This window comes from Pan paniscus, chromosome 6 (genome assembly GCF_029289425.2).
Source record: "Pan paniscus chromosome 6, NHGRI_mPanPan1-v2.0_pri, whole genome shotgun sequence".
NCBI classification, from domain to species: Eukaryota; Metazoa; Chordata; class Mammalia; order Primates; family Hominidae; genus Pan; species Pan paniscus.
In genome coordinates this window covers 110,353,040-110,372,121 of record NC_073255.2, presented here as the reverse complement: position 1 = coordinate 110,372,121, position 19,082 = coordinate 110,353,040, and the positions used below count along the sequence as shown (strand labels likewise).

The 19,082-nt window shown below is 47.0% G+C and overlaps 2 protein-coding genes and 1 pseudogene across 8 annotated transcripts in view; 2 read left to right on the top strand and 1 right to left on the bottom strand.

The window, feature by feature from the left end:
* Positions 1 to 19,082, bottom strand: part of GATAD1 (GATA zinc finger domain containing 1) — a 50,853-nt gene that overhangs the window by 9,061 nt on the left and 22,710 nt on the right. The gene's annotated exons all lie outside the window — the stretch shown is intronic.
* ERVW-1 (endogenous retrovirus group W member 1, envelope) lies at positions 8,772 to 18,311 on the top strand. The gene is given in 2 exon segments (NM_001304546.1): positions 8,772 to 9,304; positions 16,083 to 18,311. A coding segment is annotated over 1 exon segment (1,617 nt). The 5' UTR covers positions 8,772 to 9,304; positions 16,083 to 16,309; the 3' UTR covers positions 17,927 to 18,311.
* LOC129398204 (uncharacterized) lies at positions 11,071 to 15,201 on the top strand (annotated as a pseudogene).

Here is a 19,082-nt window from a genome sequence, read left to right as displayed (position 1 = left end):
TAGTGAGACCCCATCTCTTAAAAAAAAAATTAGCCATGCATGATGGTATGCCTCTAGTCCCAGCTACTTGGGAGGCTGAGGTAGGAGGATCACTTGATCCCAGGAGGTTCAAGGTTCTAAACCAGCAAAGCTCAGAATCCCAGGGGATAGAAACAAAGACTTTGTGGATCACTAGTATTAAACTGAGACGCGTCACCCTGCATTGCACTTTGTTTCTCAGTTCTTTGATGAAATCACTGAGCTGACATACCTGCCCTCTTTTCACCATAAAGTGAGGTTCATGATCAGAAGCAATGTCTATGGGATAGCCTAACAAACAATGTAAAAACCATTTAGTAAGTTCATGAAAGGTGGTGGTGGTAAAAATTTGGAGAACATACAAAACAAATACAATTCCAAGGTGTGTCCCCTCCAGGAAGGACAAATTGCTGCCTGCTCTGTGATAGAAGAGGATCAGATGTAATCAGCCTGCCGTCAGACTTGGGCTGTTCTCTCCTGGGTGTGGACTTGCCTGGTTGGTCACTGCTGCTGACAAGTAGGCTGTCAATATAGCTGGGTTGTCATGTCAGCTGTGGTGAGGGGGAAGTCCACATTGTGGAGGCCACATCCCTGCACTCTTGGCCAATTTGACCATGAATCTTAAGCACTGGGGTGGCTGGAAAAGACGGCCGATTGACATCCATACAGAGGTCATCTTGACCACTTGATTATTAAGCACTGAAGGCTTTTAACTGAGCATTCACATAGGACACAAATATTCTGATTCTTTGGGCCCATTCCAAGAACTCTGGGCATACTTTTCCTCCAGACCTCATACCCAGTTGTGTTCTTTCCAAATTTCTGGTCATCTGGTTATGTTATTAGCCACTATCTGTGAATCAGCATAGATTTTTATATCAGACATCTCTACCTCCTGACAGAATGGAGGAGATATGTTACTTAACAATTCTGTTCCCTTGGAAGATTTCCTGTCTCCACTGTTTGTAAGGGCTACTCCCTCAATGTAGCAGTAATGCTTTCACTCTGATAGGAAGTCACAGTGGAATTCTGGGTCTCCAAGAATTAGTGCATACACAGTGTCTGATAATCCCGAGTGTCTGGTGCCTTTGGATCCTGTGAAGAAGGCTTGGAGAAAAGAAGATTCATGGCAAGAACTTGTGATGTGATGACAGGGCCTTTTCTCTGGCTCTTCATTCTTAGTCTGACCTAGGTGTGAGAATTAGGTCAGGGGCCATGACTATATTGTGGTGACTCAAACCAGGCCTTTGTTTACTAACTGGGAGATTTTTAAATTGTAAGAATCAAGTAGGATCTTTGCCCATGTATTTTGGTCTTAAGAACACAAATGATATGGCTCCAATGACTGGAGGAACACCAGGGTCCTTGGTCTCACGCTGATTTAGATAAAACGACTGTCAGGCCTCTGAGCCCAAGCTAAGCCATCCTCCCCTGTGACCTGCACGTATACATCCAGATGGCCTGAAGTAACCAAAGAATCACAAAAGCAGTGAAAATGGCCTGTTCCTGCCTTAACTGATGACATTCCACCATTGTAATTTGTTCCTGCCCCATCTTAACTGAGCGATTAACCTTGTGAAAGTCCTCCTGGCTCAAAAACCTCCCCCACAGAGCACCTTGTGACCCCCGCCCCTGCCCCTAAGAGAAAACCCCCTTTGATTATAATTTTCCACTACCCACCCAAATCCTATAAAATGGCCCCACCCCTATCTCCCTTCGCTGACTCCTTTTTCAGACTCAGCCCGCCTGCACCCAGGTGAAATAAACAGCCTTGTTGCTCACACAAAGCCTGTTTGGTGGACTCTCTTCACACGGACACTCATGACATTTGGTGCCAAAACCTGGGATAGGAGGACTCCTTCAGGAGACCAGTCCCCTGTCCTTGCCCTCACTCTGTGAGGACATCCACCTACAACCTTGGGTCCTCAGACCAACCAGCCCAAGGAACAGCTCACCGAATTTCAAATCAGGTAAGCAGTCTTTTCACTCTCTTCTCCAGCCTCTCTTGCTACCCTTCAAACTCCCTCTCTCACTACCCTTCAATCTCCCTGTCCTTCCAATTCCAGTTCTTTTTCATCTCTAGTGGAGACAAAGGAGACACATTTTATCCATGGACCCAAAACTCCAGCACCAGTCATGGACTTGGGAAGACAGTCTTCCCTTGGTGTTTAATCACTGCGGGGACGCCTGCCTGATTATTCACCCACACTCCATTGGTGTCTGATCACGGTGGGGACACCTGCCTTGGTCACTCACCCACATTCCCTTGGTGGTAAGTCAACTGCAAAAGCAGGGGACGCCTGCTTTGGCTGCTCACCCACCCCTTTCTCTGTGTCTCTACCTTTCTCTTTAAACTTACCTCCTTCACTATGGGCAAACTTTTGCCCTCCATTCCCCCTTCTCCCTTAGCCTGTGTTCTTAAAAACCTAAAACCTCTTCAACTCACACCTGACCTAAAACCTAAATGCCTTATTTTCTTCTGCAACACCGCGTGGCTGCAGTACAAACTTGATAATAGCTTTAAATGGCCAGAATATGGCACTTTCAATTTCTCCATCCTACAAGATCTAGATAATTTTTGTGGAAAAATGGAAAAATGGTCTGAGATGCCTGACGTCCAGGCATTCTTTTACACATTGGTCCCTCCCTAGTCTCTGCTCCCAATGCGACTCATCCCAAATCTTTCTTCTTTCTCTCCTCCTGTCTGTTCCTTCAGTCTCCACCCCAAGCTCTGAGTCCTTTGAATCCTCCTTTGCTACAGACCCATCTGAACTCTCCCCTCCTCCCCAGGCTGCTCCTCACCAGGCCGAGCCAGGTCCCAATTCTTCCTCAGCCTCTGCTCCCCCACCCTATAATCCTTTTATCACCTCCTCTCCTCACACTCAGTCCGGCTTACAGTTTCGTTCTGTGACTAGCCCTCCCCCACCTGCCCAACAATTTCCTCTTAAAGACGTGGCTGGAGCTAAAGGCATAGTCAAGGTTAATGCTCCTTTTTCTTTATCTGACCTCTCCCAAATCAGTTAGCGTTTACGCTCTTTTTCATCAAATATAAAAACCCAGCCAGTTCATGGCCCATCTGGCAACAACCCTTACAGGCTTTACAGCCCTAGACCCTGAAGGGTCAGAAGGCCGTCTTATTCTCAATATGCATTTTATTACCCCATCCGCTCCCAACATTAAATAAAGCTCCAAAAATTAAATTCTGGCCCTCAAACCCCACAACAGGACTTAATTAACCTCACTTCAAGGTGTACAAGAATAGAGTAGAGGCAGCCAAGTAGCAACGTATTTGAGTTGCAATTCCTTGCCTCAACTCTGAGAGAAACCCCAGCCACATCTCCAGCAAACAAGAACTTCAAAACACCTGAACTGCAGCAGCCAGGCGTTCCTCCAGGACCACCTCCCCCAGGATCTTGCTTCAAGTGCCGGAAATCTGGCCATTGGGCCAAGGAATGCCTGCAGCCCAGGATTCCTCCTAAGCCACGTCCCATTTGTGCAGGACCCCACTGGAAATCGGACTGTCCAACTCACCCAGCAGCCAATCCCAGAGCCCCTGGAACTCTGGCCCAAGGCTCTCTGACTGACTCCTTCCCAGATCTTCCCGGCTTAGCGGCTGAAGACTGACACTGCCCGATCACTTCAGAAGTCCCCTGGACCATCACGGATGCTGAGCTTCGGGTAACTCTCACAGTGGAGGCTAAGTCCATCCCCTGTTTAATCGATACAGGGGCTACCCACTCCACATCACCTTCTTTTCAAGGGCCTGTTTCCCTTTCCCCCATAACTGTTGTGGGTATTGACGGCCAAGCTTCAAAACCCCTTAAAACTCCCCCACTCTGGTGCCAACTTGGACAACATTCTTTTATGCACTCTTTTTTAGTTATCCTCACCTGCCCAGTTCCCTTATTAGGCCGAGACATTTTAACCAAATTATCTGCTTCCCCGACTATTCCTGGGCTACAGCCACATCTCATTGCCGCCCTTCTTCCCAACCCAAAGCCTCTTTCGTATCTTCCTCTCGTATCCCCCGACCTTAACCCACAAGTATGGGACACCTCTACTCCCTCCCTGGCAACTGATCACACGCCCATTACTATCCCATTAAAACCTAATCACCCTTACCCTGCTCAATGCCAGTATCCCATCCCACAACAGGCTTTAAAGGGATTGAAGCCTGTTATCACTCGCCTGCTACAGCACGGGCTTCTAAAACCTATAAACTATCCATACAATTCCCCCATTTTACCTGTCTAAAAACCAGATAAGTCTTACAGGTTAGTTCAGGATCTGCACCTTATCAACCAAATTGTTTTGCCTATCCACCCTGTAGCACCCAACTCGTACACTCTTTTGTCCTCAATGCCTTCCTCCACAACTCACTATTCCGTTCTTGATCTTAAAGATGCTTTTTTCACTATTCCCCTGCACCCCTCATCCCAGCCTCTCTTTGCTTTTACCTGGACTGACCCTGACACCCATCAGTCCCAGCAGCTTACCTGGGCTGTACTGCCGCAAGGCTTCAGGGACAGCCCTCATTACTTCAGCCAAGCTCTTTCTCATGATTTACTTTCTTTCCACCTCTCTGCTTCTCACCTTATTCAATATATTGATGACCTTCTACTTTGTAGCCCCTCCTTTAAATCTTCTCAACAAGACACCCTCCTGCTCCTTCAACATTTGTTCTCCAAAGGATATCGGGTATCCCCCTCCAAAGCTCAAATTTCTTCTCCATCTGTTACATACCTCGGCATAATTCTTCATGAAAACACATGTGCTCTCCCTGCCAATTGCGTCTCCAACTGATCTCTCAAATCCCAACCTCTTCTACAAAACAACAACTCCTTTCCCTCCTAGGCATGGTTGGATACTTTTGCCTTTGGATACCTGGTTTTGCCATCCTAACAAAACCATTATATAAACTCACAAAAGGAAACCTAGCTGACCCCATAGATTCTAAATCCTTTCCCCACTCCTCTTTCCATTCCTTGAAGACAGCTTTAGAGACTGCTCCCACACTAGCTCTCCCTGTCTCATCCCAACCCTTTTCATTACACACAGCCGAAGTGCAGGGCTGTGCAGTCGGAATTCTTACACAAGGACCAGGACCATGCCCTTTAGCCTTTTTGTCCAAACAACTTGACCTTACTGTTTTAGGCTCGCCATCATGTCTCCATGCGGTAGCTTCCGCTGCCCTAATACTTTTAGAGGCCCTCAAAATCACAAACTATGCTCAACTCACTCTCTACAGCTCTCACAACTTCCAAAATCTATTTTCTTTCTCACACCTGACGCATATACTGTCTGCTCCTCGGCTCCTTCAGCTGTATTCACTCTTTGTTGAGTCTCCCACAATTACCATTCTTCCTGGCCCAGACTTCAATCCGGCCTCCCACATTATTCTGGATACCACACCTGACCCTGATGATTGTATCTCTCTGATCTACCTGACATTCACCCCATTTCCCCATATTTCCTTCTTTTCTGTTCCTCATGTTGATCACATTTGGTTTATTGATGGCAGTTCCACCAGGCCTGATCGCCACTCACCAGCAAAGGCAGGCTATGCTATAGAATCTTCCACATCCATCATTGAGGCTACTGCTCTGCCCCCCTCCACTACCTCTCAGCAAGCCGAATTGATTGCCTTAACTCGGGCCTTCACTCTTGCAAAGGGACTACACGTCAATATTTATACTGACTCTAAATATGCCTTCCATATCTTGCACCACCATGCTGTTATATGGGCTGAAAGAGGTTTCCTCACTATGCAAGGGTCCTCCATCATTAATGCCTCTTTAATAAAAACTCTTCTTAAGGCCGCTTTACTTCCAAAGGAAGCTGGAGTCACACACTGCAAGGGCCACCAAAAGGCGTCAGATCCCATTGCTCTAGGAAATGCTTATGCTGATAAGGTAGCTAAAGAAGCACCTAGCGTTCCAACTTCTGTCCCTCATGGCCAGTTTTTCTCCTTCCCATCAGTCATTCCCACCTACTCCCCCACTGAAACTTCCGCCTATCAATCTCTTCTCACACAAGGCAAATGGTTCTTAGACCAAGGAAAGTATCTCCTTCCAGCCTCACAGGCCCATTCTATTCTGTCATCATTTCATAACCTCTTCCATGTAGGTTACAAGCCACTAGTCCACCTCTTAGAACCTCTCATTTCCTTCCATCGTGGAAACATATCCTCAAGGAAATCACTTCTCAGTGTTCCATCTGCTATTCTACTACCCCTCAGGGATTGTTCAGGCCCCCTACCCTCCCTACACATCAAGCTCGGGGATTTGCCCCTGCCCAGGACTGGCAAATTGACTTTACTCACATGCCCTGAGTCAGGAAACTAAAATACCTCTTGGTCTGGGTAGACACTTTCACTGAATGGGTAGAGGCCTTTCCCACAGGGTCTGAGAAGGCCACCGCAGTCATTTCTTCCCTTCTGTCAGACATAATTCCTTGGGTTGGCCTTCCCACCTCTATACAGTCCAATAACGGACCAGCCTTTATTAATCAAATCACCTGAGCAGTTTTTCAGGCTCTTGGTATTCAGTGGAACCTTCGTACCCCTTACTGTCCTCAATCTTCAGGAAAGGTAGAATGGACTAATGGTCTTTTAAAAACACACCCCACCAAACTCAGCCTCCAACTTAAAAAGGAGGATAGAGCCCAAAAACTCGCCAACCAAGCAAGTAATTATGCTGAACCCCCTTGGGCACTCTCTAATTGGATGTCCTAGGTCCTCCCAAATCTTAGTCCTTTAATATCTGTTTTTCTCCTTCTCTTATTCGGACCTTGTGTCTTCCGTTTAGTTTTTCAATTCATACAGAACCGCATCCAGGCCATCACCAATCGTTCTATACAACAAATGCTCCTTCTAACAACCCCACAATATCGCCCCTTACCACAAAATCTTCCTTCAGCTTAATCTCTCCCACTCTAGGTTCCCATGCCGCCCATAATCCCTCTCAAAGCAGCCCTGAGAAACATAGCCCATTATCTCTCCATACCACCCCCAAAATTTTTGCTGCCCCAACACTTCAACACTATTTTACATTATTTTTCTTATTAATATAAGAAGACAGCAATGTCAGGCCTCTGAGCCCAAGCCATCATATCCCCTGTGACCTGCACATATACATCCAGATGGCCTGAAGTAACTGAAGAATCACAAAAGAAGTGAAAATGGCCTGTTCCTGCCTTAACCGATGACATTCCACCACTGTGATTTGTTCCTGCCCCACCTTAACTGAGCAATTAACCTTGGGAAATTCCTTCTCCTGGCTCAAAACCTCCCCCACTGAGCACCTTGTGACCCCTGCCCCTCCACTACCCACCCAAATCCTATAAAATGGCCCCACCCCATCTCCCTTAGCTGACTCCTTTTTTGGACTCAGCCCGCCTGCACCCAGGTGAAATAAACAGCCTTGTTGCTCACACAAAGCCTGTTTGGTGGACTCTCTTCACAGGGACGCGGGTGACAACAACACAGACACACATGGAGTGGTTTTAAGGAGCAGAGAGTTTAATACGCAAAAAAGAAGGAAGAGGCTCCCCTGTACAGACACAGAGGGAGGGGGCTCCAAGCCGAGAGAATGAAACCCCATGTGCAGTGGAAAAGTGGTTGATTATACTGGGAGGCTGGAGGAGGCGGTGTCTGATTTGCATAGGGCCCAGGGGATTGGGTTGACCAGGTGTATCATTCATGTACCCCGCAAAAAACCTGGCCCTCCCACCTCAGCCCTTTAATATGCAAATGTGGGTTGCCATGATGTTCTGAAAACACATGAATTATCTGGAGGGGGCCATGACACTTGGTACATGTGCTGACAAGAAGAGGGTGGGAATCGCCATGGTGGCCATGTTGGGTGGACCTAGTTTTTAATGGCCTGCATTTGCATATCAAAGTTTGCTGGCCTCGCTCTTTAAGCTGCCTTTTCTGTTAGAAAAGGAATGGTTTGGAATGGGTGAGGGTTGCTTCTTATTACACGAAAATTTCCAAAAACCTTTACCCTTTCTAGCTGCCAAAAAACTATTTCTTAATAACTTATGTATTACCATAATTAGGCAGCACCAAAGATCCCTGCAGGTCAGACCACTGCAATTAACATGCAGGCTTTACTGCTGATTATGGTAGCTGCATCCACCTAGCCTCTCATATTGCAACTGCCTGACCTCTGCCACCCCACGAGCCACTTATCCCCACTTATAATCAGCCCATTTCGATTGTAACATCTCCCACTTATTCCCGACGTTGTGGTATATCCTATAGATGAATTCATTCAACATCCATTCCAACACCACCTCTCTTGCCTTCCTATACTCTCTGGAGAGTGAATTACTGAGTCACATGATCTTCACTGCAGTCATTTGTGGCTATGTGACATAGTTCTGGACAGTGAACATAGACAGAAGTCCCTGGGGCGGGCTTCCTTTCTGGGATGAGGGCAAAACGCCTGGAGATACAGCAATTATCTTGCAACTGAGAGACAGGACTAGCTGGATTTCCTAGGCTGACTAAGAATCCCTAAGCCTAGCTGGGAAGGTGACCACATCCACCTTTAAACACGGGGCTTGCAACTTAGCTCACACCCGACCAATCAGAGAGCTCACTAAAATGCTAATTAGGCAAAGACAGGAGGTAAAGAAATAGCCAATCATCTATTGCCTGAGAGCACAGCAGGAGGGACAACGATCAGGATATAAACCCAGGCATTCGAGCTGGCAACAGCAGCCCCATTTGGGTCCCTTCCCTTTGTATGGGAGCTGTTTTCATGCTATTTCACTCTATTAAATCTTGCAACTGCACTCTTCTGGTCCATGTTTGTTACGGCTCGAGCTGAGCTTTTGCTCACCGTCCACCACTGCTGTTTGCCACCACCGCAGACCTGCCGCCGACTCCATCCCTCTGGATCCTGCAGGGTGTCCGCTGTGCTCCTGATCCAGCGAGGCGCCCATTGCCGCTCCCAATTGGGCTAAAGGCTTGCCATTGTTCCTGCACGGCTAAGTGCCCGGGTTTGTCCTAATTGAGCTGAACACTAGTCACTGGGTTCCATGGTTCTCTTCTGTGACCCACGGCTTCTAACAGAACTATAACACTCACCACATGGCCCAAGATTCCATTCCTTGGAATCCGTGAGGCCAAGAACTCCAGGTCAGAGAACACGAGGCTTGCCACCATCTTGGAAGCGGCCTGCTACCATCTTGGAAGTGGTTCACCACCATCTTGGGAGCTCTGTGAGCAAGGACCCCCCGGTAACATTTTGGCAACCAGGAACGGACATCCAAAGTGGTGAGTAATATTGGACCACTTTCACTTGCTATTCTGTCCTATCCTTCCTTAGAATTGGAGGAAAATACCAGGCACTTGTCGGCCAGTTAAAAACGATTAGCGTGGCCACCGGACTTAAGACTCAGGTGTGAGGCTATCTGGGGAAGGGCTTTCTAACAACCCTCAACCCTTCTGGGTTGGGGACTTGGTTTACCTCGAGCCAGCTTCCACTTTCAGTTTTCTTGGGGAAGCCGAGGGCCGACTAGAGGCAGAAAGCTGGTGTCCTGAACTCCCGGCAGTAGCCGGTTGAGATCATGGTGTAGCCAGAAGTCTCTACTCAACAGTCGCCCATGCATGCACCCCTATCTTTCCTTCTGACCCATACCTCCTGGGTCCCAACCAAAACTTTCTTCAAAGTGCAGCCCCAAAATTCTCCTTACCTCTGAATATACTTCCTCTGATCCCTGCCTCCTAGGTACTAATGGTTCAGACTTTCATTTCCTCTAGCAAGTTGTATCTCCAAAGGGATCTAAGGAAGCTCTGCGCTGCGTCCTTAGGCACCTAGGCTATAACCCAGGGAGTCTTATCCCTGGTGTCCCTCCCAATTTAGGCATACAGCTCTTGACATGGGCAGTTATGTAGGACCCACTCCCCACCACCCTTGCCAGGGCCCCAAGTTTGTAAATGGCTAAGGGAAAAGAGAGACAGAGGAGAGAGAGAGAAATGGAGGAGAAAGAGAGAGAGACAGAGAGGAGAGAGAGACAGTGAGACAGACAGAAGAGAGAGAGAGACAAAGAGGAGAGAGAGAGTCAAAGAGAGAAAGAAAGAGAAAGAAATAGTAAAAAACAGTGTGCCCTATTCCTTTAAAAGCCAGGGTAAATTTAAAACCTGTACTTGATAATTGAAGGTCTTCTCTGTGACCCTATAGCACTCCAATCCACTTTGTGGTCAGTGTAAATAAGAGCATAGGCCGAAAGCACTGAGGCCATTGACAACCCGTAGCTTCCCTATCAAAAATCCTTAACCCAGTAACCCGCAGATGGACCAAATGCATTCAGTCGGTAGCGCAACTGCTTTGCTAAAAGTAGAAAAGTAACTTTTAGAGGAAACCTCATTGTGAGCACACCTCACCTGTTCAGAATTATTCTAATAAAAAAAGCAAAAAGGTAGCTTACTAACTCAAAAATCTTAAAGTATGGGGCTATTCTGTTAGAAAAAGGTAATGTAACTCCAACCACTGATAATTCCCTTAACCTAGCAGATTTCCTAACGGGATTTAAATCTTAATTACCATACAAAGGTCCGACCAGACCTAGGAGGAACTCCCTTCAGGACAGGACGATAGATGGTTCCTCCCAGGTGATTGAGGAAAAAAACCACAATGGGTATTCAGTAATTGATACGGGGACTCTTGTGGAAGCAGAGTTAGAAAAATTGCCTAATAACTGGTCTCCTCAAACGTGTGAGCTGTTTGCACTCAGCCAAGCCTTAAAGTACTTACAGAATCAAAAGACTATCTCAATCCTGATTCAAAAGGTTAGCTACACCCTCTCTGTAATGCATTTGCATAAGAACTTGTTTATGGGAATGCATCTTGATGGGGCAGCTGGGTTGTTATAAAATAGGAACCCAGCCCAGCTCTAGGACTCACCCCTGAGCGCAAAGGCAATGTTGGGCATGCTGGTAAAGGACCACTAGAATCCAGCAGCCCAGACCCCTTTCTTTGTGGTCAAGAAAGGCGGGAAAAGGGGTGCAGGACTGCTACATCGGTAAGCATAACTAATCCGATGAACAGAGGTCCATGGGTGGTTACGCACCCTGGAAAGGAACTCACCCCTGAGCACAAAGGCAATGTTGGGCACGCTGGTAAAGGACCACTAGAATCCAGCAGCCTGGACCCCTTTCTTTGTGGTCAAGAGAGGCAGGAAAACAGGTGCAGGACTGCAACATCGGTGAGCGTAACTAATTCGATAAGCAGAGGTCCATGGGTGGTGACGCACCCTGGAAAGAATAAGCATTAGGACCATAGAGGACACTCTAGGACTAAAGCTCATCGGAAAATGACTAGGGTTGCTGGCATCCCTATGTTCTTTTTTCAGATGGGAAACGTTCCCCGCAAGACAAAAACGCCCCTAAGACGTATTCTGGAGAATTGGGACCAATTTGACCCTCAGACACTAAGAAAGAAACGACTTATATTCTTCTGCAGTGCCGCCTGGCACTCCTGAGGGAAGTATAAATTATAACACCATCTTACAGCTAGACCTCTTTTGTAGAAAAGGCAAATGGAGTGAAGCGCCATAAGTACAAACTTTCTTTTCATTAAGAGACAACTCGCAATTATGTAAAAAGTGTGATTTATGCCCTACAGGAAGCCTTCAGAGTCTACCTCCCTATCCCAGCATCCCCCTGACTCCTTCCCCAACTAATAAGGACCCCCCTTCAACCCAAATGGTCCAAAAGGAGATAGACAAAAGGGTAAACAGTGAACCAAAGTGTGCCAATATTCCCCGATTATGACCCCTCCAAGCAGTGGGAGGAAGAGAATTCGGCCCAGCCAGAGTGCATGTGCCTTTTTCTCTCTCAGACTTAAAGCAAATAAAAACAGACCTAGGTAAATTCTCAGATAACCCTGATGGCTATATTGATGTTTTACAAGGGTTAGGACAATTCTTTGATCTGACATGGAGAGATATAATGTCACTGCTAAATCAGACACTAACCCCAAATGAGAGAAGTGCCACCATAACTGCAGCCCGAGAGTTTGGCGATCTCTGGTATCTCAGTCAGGTCAATGATAGGATGACAACAGAGGAAAGAGAATGATTCCCCACAGGCCAGCAAGCAGTTCCCAGTCTAGACCCTCATTGGGACACAGAATCAGAACATGGAGATTGGTGCTGCAGACATTTGCTAACTTGTGTGCTAGAAGGACTAAGGAAAACTAGGAAGAAGCCTATGAATTACTCAATGATGTCCACTATAACACAGGGAAGGGAAGAAAATCCTACTGCCTTTCTGGAGAGACTAAGGGAGGCATTGAGGAAGCGTGCCTCTCTGTCACCTGACTTTACTGAAGGCCAACTAATCTTAAAGCATAAGTTTATCACTCAGTCAGCTGCAGACATTAGAAAAAAACTTCAAAAGTCTGCCGTAGGCCCAGAGCAAAACTTAGAAACCCTATTGAACTTGGCTACCTCGGTTTTTTATAATAGAGATCAGGAGGAGCAGGCGGAACAGGACAAACGGGATAAAAAAAAAGGCCACCGCTTTAGTCATGACCCTCAGGCAAGTGGACTTTGGAGGCTCTGGAAAAGGGAAAAGCTGGGCAAATTGAATGCCTAATAGGGCTTGCTTCCAGTGCAGTCTACAAGGACACTTGAAAAAAGATTGTCCAAGTAGAAGTAAGCCGCCCCCTCGTCCATGCCCCTTATTTCAAGGGAATCACTGGAAGGCCCACTGCCCCAGGGGACAAAGGTCCTCTGAGTCAGAAGCCACTAACCAGATGATCCAGCAGCAGGACTGAGGGTGCCTGGGGCAAGCGCCATCCCATGCCATCACCCTCACAGAGCCCTGGGTATGCTTGACCATTGAGGGCCAGGAGGTTGTCTCCTGGACACTGGTGCGGTCTTCTTAGTCTTACTCTTCTGTCCCGGACAACTGTCCTCCAGATCTGTCACTATCTGAGGGGGTCCTAAGACAGGCAGTCACTAGATACTTCTCCCAGCCACTAAGTTATGACTGGGGAGCTTTATTCTTTTCACATGCTTTTCTAATTATGCCTGAAAGCCCCACTACCTTGTTAGGGAGAGACATTCTAGCAAAAGCAGGGGCCATTATACACCTGAACATAGGAGAAGGAACACCCGTTTGTTGTCCCCTGCTTGAGGAAGGAATTAATCCTGAAGTCTGGGCAACAGAAGGACAATATGGACGAGCAAAGAATGCCCGTCCTGTTCAAGTTAAACTAAAGGATTCCACCTCCTTTCCCTACCAAAGGCAGTACCCCCTCAGACCCAAGGCCCAACAAGGACTCCAAAAGATTGTTAAGGACCTAAAAGCCCAAGGCCTAGTAAAACCATGCAGTAACCCCTGCAGTACTCCAATTTTAGGAGTACAGAAACCCAACAGACAGTGGAGGTTAGTGCAAGATCTCAGGATTATCAATGAGGCTGTTGTTCCTCTATAGCCAGCTGTACCTAGCCCTTATACTCTGCTTTCCCAAATACCAGAGGAAGCAGAGTGGTTTACAGTCCTGGACCTTCAGGATGCCTTCTTCTGCATCCCTGTACATCCTGACTCTCAATTCTTGTTTGCCTTTGAAGATACTTCAAACCCAACATCTCAACTCACCTGGACTATTTTACCCCATGGGTTCAGGGATAGTCCCCATCTATTTGGCCAGGCATTAGCCCAAGACTTGAGCCAATCCTCATACCTGGACACTCTTGTCCTTCGGTAGGTGGATGATTTACTTTTGGCCGCCCATTCAGAAACCTTGTGCCATCAAGCCACCCAAGCGCTCTTCAATTTCCTCGCTACCTGTGGCTACATGGTTTCCAAACCAAAGGCTCAACTCTGCTCACCGCAGGTTACTTAGGGCTAAAATTATCCAAAGGCACCAGGGACCTCAGTGAGGAACACATCCAGCCTATACTGGCTTATCCTCATCCCAAAACCCTAAAGCAACTAAGGGGATTCCTTGGCGTAATAGGTTTCTGCCGAATATGGATTCCCAGGTATGGCGAAATAGCCAGGTCATTAAATACACTAATTAAGGAAACTCAGAAAGCCAATACCCATTTAGTAAGATGGACAACTGAAGTAGAAGTGGCTTTCCAGGCCCTAACACAAGCCCCAGTGTTAAGTTTGCCAACAGGGCAAGACTTTTCTTCATATGTCACAGAAAAAACAGGAATAGCTCTAGGAGTCCTTACACAGATCCGAGGGATGAGCTTGCAACCTGTGGCATACCTGACTAAGGAAATTTATGTAGTGGCAAAGGGTTGACCTCATTGTTTATGGGTAGTGGTGGCAGTAGCAGTCTTAGTATCTGAAGCAGTTAAAATAATACAGGGAAGAGATCTTACTGTGTGGACATCTCATGATGTGAATGGCATACTCACTGTTAAAGGAGACTTGTGGCTGTCAGACAACTGTTTACTTAAATGTCAGGCTCTATTACTTGAAGGGCCAGTGCTGCGACTGTGCACTTGTGCAACTCTTAACCCAGCCACATTTCTTCCAGACAATGAAGAAAAGATAGAACATAACTGTCAACAAGTAATTTCTCAAACCTATGCCACTCGAGGGGACCTTTTAGAGGTTCCTTTGACTGATCCCGACCTCAACTTGTATACTGATGGAAGTTCCTTTGTAGAAAAAGGACTTTGAAAAGTGGGGTATGCAGTGGTCAGCGATAATGGAATACTTGAAAGTAATCCCCTCACTCCAGGAACTAGTGCTCAGCTAGCAGAACTAATAGCCCTCACTCGGGCACTAGAATTAGGAGAAGAAAAAAGGGCAAATATATATACAGACTCTAAATATGCTTACCTAGTCCTCCATGCCCATGCAGCAATATGGAAAGAAAGGGAATTCCTAACTTCTGAGGGAACACCTATCAAACATCAGGAAGCCATTAGGAAATTATTATTGGCTGTACAGAAACCTAAAGAGGTGGCAGTCTTACACTGCCGGGGTCATCAGAAAGGAAAGGAAAGGGAAATAGAAGAGAACTGCCAAGCAGATACTGAAGCCAAAAGAGCTGCAAGGCAGGACCCTCCATTAGAAATGCTTATAAAACAACCCCTAGTATAGGGTAATCCCCTCCGGGAAACCAAGCCCCAGTACTCAGCAGGAGAAACAGAATGGGGAACCTCACGAGGACAGTTTTCTCCCCTCGGGATGGCTAGCCACTGAAGAAGGGAAAATACTTTTGCCTGCAACTAACCAATGGAAATTACTTAAAACCCTTCATCAAACCTTTCACTTAGGCATCGATAGCACCCATCAGATGGCCAAATCACTATTTACTGGACCAGGCCTTTTCAAAACTATCAAGCAGATAGTCAGGGCCTGTGAAGTGTGCCAGAGAAATAATCCCCTGCCTTATCGCCAAGCTCCTTCAGGAGAACAAAGAACAGGCCATTACCCTGGAGAAGACTGGCAACTGATTTTACCCACAAGCCCAAATCTCAGGGATTTCAGTATCTACTAGTCTGGGTAGATACTTTCACGGGTTGGGCAGAGGCCTTCCCCGTAGGACAGAAAAGGCCCAAGAGGTAATAAAGGCACTAGTTCATGAAATAATTCCCAGATTCGGACTTCCCCGAGGCTTACAGAGTGACAATAGCCCTGCTTTCAAGGCCACAGTAACCCAGGGAGTATCCCAGGCGTTAGGTATACAATATCACTTACACTGCGCCTGAAGGCCACAGTCCTCAGGGAAGGTCGAGAAAATGAATGAAACACTCAAAGGACATCTAAAAAAGCAAACCCAGGAAACCCACCTCACATGGCCTGCTCTGTTGCCTATAGCCTTAAAAAGAATCTGCAACTTTCCCCAAAAAGCAGGACTTAGCCCATACGAAATGCTGTATGGAAGGCCCTTCATAACCAATGACCTTGTGCTTGACCAAGACAGCCAACTTAGTTGCAGACATCACCTCCTTAGCCAAATATCAACAAGTTCTTAAAACATTACAAGGAACCTATCCCTGAGAAGAGGGAAAAGAACTATTCCACCCTTGTGACATGGTATTAGTCAAGTCCCTTCCCTCTAATTCCCCATCCCTAGATACATCCTGGGAAGGACCCTACCCAGTCATTTTATCTACCCCAACTGCGGTTAAAGTGGCTGGAGTGGAGTCTTGGATACATCACACTCGAGTCAAACCCTGGATACTGCCAAAGGAACCTGAAAATCCAGGAGACAACGCTAGCTATTCCTGTGAACCTCTAGAGGATTTGCGCCTGCTCTTCAAACAACAACCAGGAGGAAAGTAACTAAAATCATAAATACCCATGGCCCTCCCTTATCATATTTTTCTCTTTACTGTTCTTTTACCCTCTTTCACTCTCACTGAACCCCCTCCATGCCGCTGTATGACCAGTAGCTCCCCTTACCAAGAGTTTCTATGGAGAATGCAGCGTCCCGGAAATATTGATGCCCCATCATATAGGAGTTTTTCTAAGGGAACCCCCACCTTCACTGCCCACACCCATATGCCCCGCAACTGCTATCACTCTGCCACTCTTTGCATGCATGCAAATACTCATTATTGGACAGGAAAAATGATTAATCCTAGTTGTCCTGGAGGACTTGGAGTCACTGTCTGTTGGACTTACTTCACCCATACTGGTATGTCTGATGGGGGTGGAGTTCAAGATCAGGCAAGAGAAAAACATGTAAAAGAAGTAATCTCCCAACTCACCCGGGTATATAGCACCTCTAGCCCCTACAAAGGACTAGATCTCTCAAAACTACATGAAACCCTCCGTACCCATACTCGCCTGGTAAGCCTATTTAATACCACCCTCACTGGGCTCCATGAGGTCTCGGCCCAAAACCCTACTAACTGTTGGATATGCCTCCCCCTGAACTTCAGGCCATATGTTTCAATCCCTGTACCTGAACAATGGAACAACTTCAGCACAGAAATAAACACCACTTCCGTTTTAGTAGGACCTCTTGTTTCCAATCTGGAAATAACCCATACCTCAAACCTCACCTGTGTAAAATTTAGCAATACTACAGACACAACCAACTCTCAATGCATCAGGTGGGTAACTCCTCCCACACAAATAGTCTGCCTACCCTCAGGAATATTTTTTGTCTGTGGTACCTCAGCCTATCGTTGTTTGAATGGCTCTTCAGAATCTATGTGCTTCCTCTCATTCTTAGTGCCCCCTATGACCATCTACACTGAACAAGATTTATACAATTATGTCGTATCTAAGCCCCGCAACAAAAGAGTACCCATTCTTCCTTTTGTTATAGGAGCAGGAGTGCTAGGTGCACTAGGTACTGGCATTGGCGGTATCACAACCTCTACTCAGTTCTACTACAAACTATCTCAAGAACTAAATGGGGACATGGAACGGGTCGCCGACTCCCTGGTCACCTTGCAAGATCAACTTAACTCCCTAGCAGCAGTAGTCCTTCAAAATCGAAGAGCTTTAGACTTGCTAACCGCTGAAAGAGGGGGAACCTGTTTATTTTTAGGGGAAGAATGCTGTTATTATGTTAATCAATCCGGAATCGTCACTGAGAAAGTTAAAGAAATTCGAGATCGAATACAACGTAGAGCAGAGGAGCTTCGAAACACTGGACCCTGGGGCCTCCTCAGCCAATGGATGCCCTGGATTCTCCCCTTCTTAGGACCTCTAGCAGCTATAATATTGCTACTCCTCTTTGGACCCTGTATCTTTAACCTCCTTGTTAACTTTGTCTCTTCCAGAATCGAAGCTGTAAAACTACAAATGGAGCCCAAGATGCAGTCCAAGACTAAGATCTACCGCAGACCCCTGGACCGGCCTGCTAGCCCACGATCTGATGTTAATGACATCAAAGGCACCCCTCCCGAGGAAATCTTAACTGCACAACCTCTACTACGCCCCAATTCAGCAGGAAGCAGTTAGAGCGGTCGTCGGCCAACCTCCCCAACAGCACTTAGGTTTTCCTGTTGAAATGGGGGACTGAGAGACAGGACTAGCTGGATTTCCTAGGCTGACTAAGAATCCCTAAGCCTAGCTGGGAAGGTGACCACATCCACCTTTAAACACGGGGCTTGCAACTTAGCTCACACCTGACCAATCAGAGAGCTCACTAAAATGCTAATTAGGCAAAAACAGGAGGTAAAGAAATAGCCAATCATCTATTGCCTGAGAGCACAGCAGGAGGGACAATGATCGGGATATAAACCCAGGTCTTCGAGCCGGCAACGGCAACCCCCTTTGGGTCCCCTCCCTTTGTATGGGAGCTCTGTTTTCATGCTATTTCACTCTATTAAATCTTGCAACTGCACTCTTCTGGTCCATGTTTCTCAAGGCTTGAGCTGAGCTTTCGCTTGCCATCCACCACTGCTGTTTGCCGCCACTGCAGACCCGCCGCTGACTCCCATCCCTCTGGATCATACAGGGTGTCCGCTGTGCTCCTCATCCAGCAAGGCACCCATTGCCGCTCCCAATCAGGCTAAAGGCTTGCCATTGTTCCTGCATGGCTAAGTGCCTGGGTTCATCCTAATTGAGCTGAACACTAGTCACTGGGTTCCATGGTTCTCTTCTGTGACCCACAGCTTCTAATAGAGCTATAACACTCACCGCATGGCCCAAGGTTCCATTCCTTGAATCCATGAGGCCAAGAACCCCAGGTCAGAGAACACGAGGCTTGCCACCATCTTGGGAGCTCTGTGAGCAAGGACCCCCAAGTAACACAACCATGAGGGTGCAAATGTATGGGCCACTAATGGTAGAGCAAGAAAACAGAAGGGCCCTGGTTCCTCGAAGGCATCAGTAAGCTGAAATGCCTGCCCTGGATGTCCTATTCCTAGGCGTTTTTCTGCCTGAAGCAGATTAAACCCTTTGTTCACTTCTCCAAGTAGGGCTTCTATTACAGCCCAAATCAATCCCCACCCCAGATGACATCATCCTATAAATACTTTTCAAAGTCTTCCTGTCCTTAAACTTCTAGCTTCCCCAAAACCCCACAGAAGATCAGCAGTCTGCTCTCCTAAGGGAGCCTGGGCCTGACTGGCATAGCTCTCCCTTACAATAGTAAGCAATTAATTCAGCTTTG